Here is a 5,217-nt window from a genome sequence, read left to right on the forward strand (position 1 = left end):
TTCTCAACCTCATTCCTGTAGTGAGGAGTTGTGCAGAGACACTGGGGAGAGGGCCAGGGGTAAATGGTAAGAGGGGGGCGGGGGGTGCTTTGGGTGGGTAGTGACGGGTTACATGGGTATTGGGTAGAAAGTTTTGCTGTATATTAGGGGAAAGGGTTATGCCATTTTTTTAATTTATTTAAAAATCAGCTAGAAATAAGAGATTCAACAATATTTCCTGTGGAAATAACTTGAATATGGGTAAAATTTCAGTGAGTTACCTCATTACTCTGACCACCTTGGCATGGTGGCAAAGGATTTTAAGAACCACCGAGTTGGCAAAGATAGCCAGAATATAAATTTGAATTAGAATGGGTGACGGAAAAAACAAATTAGACTTCTCATCCTCAGTGGTTTTTCCTTCAGTATTTTGCCACACACTTTGTACAAGGCAGGAAGAGCAGCCTTGAAGGGTGTGAAATTTTAAGAGGATGAAAAAAACGCAGATGAAAAAAAAATGGCAGGAGCTTAGTCTGTATAAGATTTTTATTGTTATTTTTTAAAAAACAGTGGCTTACAGCACTTTTTGTTTAAACTGAACCCACAGCCACCGAGACGGTGACGACGACCTCGGCGGCTCCCCACATGTACAGAGAAGCACCGTTTAATTTGTCAATAGGGAAAATTGATAATCTGTACATCATCCATCAGGCAATAATTGATATTGTTTATTTCCGTTTCAGAGTACTAACATTTTGTGTGTAATGTGTTTGGGTTTGGTTAATAAGGTACTATATTTCTATGGTAAAATACAAGCAGATACTATGGGAGAAAGTGAAGGTGTGGAGCCCTGTGGATGTCCATGCCCCAGCCAGTAGTCACTTAATAATAATGATAATGAAAATAAATATTTATCTGAATTAAATACCCTGAATAATGACCATGATGAACTAAATTCACTGCAAGTACACAACACCAGTTATTTATTCTGACTATTTATTCTTTTTATTTATGATATTTATATACTGTGGACTGGATTTTCACTACAGCAGTAAATACACCTCAATTCCAGATGGGTACACACGTTTCCTTTTTTTTTTTTTCTCCCCAGTTTGTTTAATATTAAGTGTCAAGTTACATTTGTACTACTGTGACTTTTTTTTTCTGGAAAACTCTCGGAAAACTCTCACATTTACGTGTGCAAAATGGAATTTCTATATGAAAACAGTGTTTTGTATGAAGATAATCAAATTTTGTAATGATTTTTATTGACACAAAATATATAACTAGGAGTGTCATCCATGGAAGAAAGGTGGTACTACAGTGTAATAGTATTTCAGGCAACATTTTTAGAGGCTAGATTGGTCGGATCCACACACACACACACACACACACACACACACACAAACACAAGAGTGCAGAGAGGATCTCATTTCCACGGAGCAGATTTTACACAAATGAGTTCTCCCGCTGGGCAGAACATTCTGGGTAAAAACATCAGTGACAATGTTGTTTTGAAGAAAAAGAAAGAAAAAAAGCAAACTATTTTTATCATATAAAGGAATCGTATTTAAATAAAGATATTTTTACCTCACGTAAAAAAGATTATTGATAGATCAACTAAACAGTGTATAAAGAAGCAGGAAGAGAGGGAGAACAGAGACTGCTGATCATTTTACACCTGATTACTGATAGACTGCTAGAACCCAGTGCAGAGCAATTGTGTGTAAATGGTTTTAAAATTTAAAAAAACTGTAAAAAAAAAAGATGTATTTAAAAAAAAACAAACAAATCACTTAACTAATTTTGAACCTGTTAAAAATACATAAAATAGAGTGCACACAGTTTACCCTTTGAAGTTGATGCACAAGTTTAAAATAAAAATTGAAAAAAATGGTTTGTCTCGGTTGTGGTTTCATTGAGAGAATATCCGTGAGAAATTATACAAGTAAATGACAAGACATTTATAAAATACGGACCATAATAATTGTTTAGCATAACTGACACTGAGATCATCCTAATTCTCAGGTTGTTTCTGTTGAGTTGACTAAAAGTTCAAATTTTTCTCATACTCTTTTACTCAAAGAATTAAAAAAAAAAAAAAACACATCTTAAAATTCGAGGCCCAGACTGTGCCAATAGAAGAAAGCAGTGTCTTCCACTGCAGTGAGCACAGCTTGGCCTCTTCTCCTCTGCCCAAAGGTTGGAACAACAGAAAGAGTTCCTAAGGTTCCTAGTGCCCAATGCATTAAAAATAAATCAGATTTTGTTTTTTGTTTTCAGACATCACTCTGCACACTCCACACACAACATACAGCTGACACACATACAAACACCAAGAGCTACAGCTAATATGTAGAACACAACACTTAAAGCCTGTGGTGTTTTCCCCAGGGTTTTCTTAAACACTGATGTGTTGAAGAACAGTTTCAATCTCAGCTCTGTGTGCAGCAGTGGTGATGTTAGAAGAGAGAGGGGCAGAAGAATGAACCACCTTCACAATCCCATTAATTGGATCATTATTATAATCTGCATAAGTGTGCTGTGATGTGGACACCAGATGCAGTGGCTGTGGGTTCATACGATCCTTCAGCGAGGTCTAAATGAAGGTACTACGCTGATGTACATAACTGTAGAATTGTTTTTTATATTTTATTTGTTTATACACACTGCTGTGCATGCTCTGGTGAGTGGAGCTACTTACATGCATTATTTTATTATTATTTATATTATTATTTTTTATATTATAATTTATTTATAAAAAAAGTGAAACTTGATGGTGGCTGGTAAAACATGATCGTCCCCAATAATATTGATTATTCTACAATCCCACAAAATTCATTTAACATGTGAGTCAACCTGTCAGTCGTAACAGCCATGTGCTTCATGTGAATGGTGTGACATCGAAGCATCCACAAGGCATGTTGGACGTCAAGATGGTGCTTAAAGCTCCAGGAACAATAAGTGAATGAACAGACATACAGTGCTCGTCATTCTGTAGATTGTCTTTCTTGCTTAAATACAGTTGAAAAAAAAGGGGGAGAAAACACATCAGGTCCATGACGTCCATTCATTTTCATCTCCGTCATCTCTCCGTACATCAGGTGGACGGCTGCTGTCAGTGGTGTTTCTCTTTGTGCTGCTGGAGATTAGTGACCACTGCAGGGATGAACGGGTTTTTGTGAGAGTGATGAAAAAGGAAAGTCACAGGAGTTTATCTGCCACTGATCCACGACACATGAGATTTAGGAACATAAACCGAAACTACAGTACATTGAAGGAGGAACAGTCAAACCTTTGATGCTTTGGCCAAATGATTACACGGGGTGAGCTGTGGTACAGTAGACTAATGGAGCATGACCATCATCCACCGCCTTCAATGGGTGGAGCATTAGCTGAATAGGCTCTTCCTGTCAGAATATCCTTTCTTTAGGTTTATCTTTAGCAAAGCTGGTGATTTCTGATGCTGTGATTTATGGCTTACATGTAGAAAATGATGATTTGCATAAAAAAGGAGCGCATTTTTAACTTCATTTTCTTAGAACATACCAGCAATATCTTGCTGTTCATGGCTACATTTAAATGATTTGAAGCCTTAATGTTTTAAAGATGACACAAACCTGTGCACACGGCTGAAAAACACTCCGCTAATACACTCATGTTCCTGCCGAATGTGAGCTGTCGTTGAACACAGGGTCTAAAATTGTATGTCCCAGTGGGTGGCTGACACTTTGCTACAGGGGCAACAAACAACACTGGCCTCACACTGTTCTAATAGCCAACAGCTGCATTTGCGAGCAAAGCTACTAAAAAATGGGGGAATCCTTGTGTAAATCACTCGTTCATAATCTGTTTCTGCTGCAACAAGCCTGGTCTGCCGCCAGCTGTGGGCTGAATGAAAACAAGCCAAAGTCATCAAAGCAGCCCATCTATAATCCATCCCCAGGATACAGCCCAAAAAAGGAACAACAGAGATATGAAAGTGCTGTCTTTGTTTCCGTGTAATCAATACAGGCAGAGGATAATATTTACTGCTGTGTGGTGCAGTGTGAAGAGTGGATACAAGTTGAACAAAGAGATAAAACTCTGGCACGTGTTTCGTCTTTACTATCTTCACTTGACACAGGCAAGAAACTAATCACAGACCAGGGGATTAAGGAAAAGGTAGTTGTGATTTAAATTATATTAGACCATAATTGACATATACAAGGATAATTCTAGGGGATGAGGCAGTAGTTAAAGAAGACAGAAACACAAATTCTGGAATGTCTGCAGAAATCATCAAGACATGAAATGTCGGTAAAAAGGTACAATTTCTAAGGTACAGAGTATTTTAAAGTGAGATACTCTAATATTGTTCATGTCCTGAGGCGGAGGTTTAACAATCAAGCATGTGGTTCCTCTGCTCTCTGCTTCTGAGGAAGGCATGCTAAACTCTACACTGTGGAACATACCCCGCCTTCCTGTTTCCCCAGGGTTATTTAGTGTCATCACACTCACCTGTGTCCTGTCCTTCTCTGCTAATCAGTCTCACTCAGCTCATATGGTGTCCTGCGTTCATATACCTCTCTCCCTCACCCTTCCTCTCTGTCAGTCACTGCTGGATCGTCCTCCTCATTGTCCCTGTTCTGTGGGTCTGAAGATTATGATTTCTGATGTCCCTGTGATAACATCACTGCAGGTCTGTTTCCTAATGCTTCCCATTGTGTTTCTTTAGTTTCTTCTTTGTTCCTGCCTCATTCCTATTAAAGACTAAAGCTTAAACCCACAGTCACACATAATTCCTTTAGTCGCTAGTGTGGTCCAGTTAAGATGTTGAAGCTGAAAAAAAGAAAGTCTTACAACTTATCTACACACCCCATACCTCACATATACAAAATAATTAGTATTTGTTTTTCCTTTTTGAATTGGAGATATTATTTAAATTGCTCCTATTTCTAACACCTCACATTTCATGCATGTATACTTTAAGGAGTGATGACACAGGAGCTGGAACTCCAGGACAAACTGTTCTCCAGATTCTTAATGTCATGTTTGCTTAGCAGCGACCAATGTGTTCTGCAGCGACTGCTGTTGCTGGAGCAATAAACATTTGAAAATGACTTCCCTGCCTCAAATAGATTCCCCCTGGCAGGACTGTACTATCAAACGTGAGTGGAAAAAGTGATTGTCTGCATGGCAGGAGTGTAAAAAGGCATCTGCAAGGTGTTTTTTTTTTCTTTTTTTCTGTCAACTGCT

General features: G+C 38.4%; 1 protein-coding gene and 1 long non-coding RNA gene across 2 annotated transcripts in view; both read left to right on the forward strand.

Annotated features, from left to right (window-relative positions):
• Nucleotides 1–70, forward strand: part of grik2 (glutamate receptor, ionotropic, kainate 2) — a 127,665-nt gene extending 127,595 nt beyond the window's left edge. The window contains exon 17 of the mRNA XM_025061552.1: nt 22–70. Within this exon, the coding sequence (XP_024917320.1) occupies nt 22–70 (49 nt within the window). The remainder of the gene's footprint in view (nt 1–21) is intronic.
• A 2,819-nt stretch (nt 71–2,889) lies between these two features.
• LOC112487897 (uncharacterized) overlaps nt 2,890–5,217 on the forward strand; it is a 10,697-nt gene continuing 8,369 nt past the window's right edge. The window contains exon 1 of the long non-coding RNA XR_003051419.1: nt 2,890–4,660. This is a non-coding gene — a long non-coding RNA (uncharacterized LOC112487897). The remainder of the gene's footprint in view (nt 4,661–5,217) is intronic.

This window comes from Cynoglossus semilaevis, chromosome 13, assembly GCF_000523025.1.
Source record: "Cynoglossus semilaevis isolate Cse_v1.0 chromosome 13, Cse_v1.0, whole genome shotgun sequence".
Taxonomy (NCBI): Eukaryota; Metazoa; Chordata; class Actinopteri; order Pleuronectiformes; family Cynoglossidae; genus Cynoglossus; species Cynoglossus semilaevis.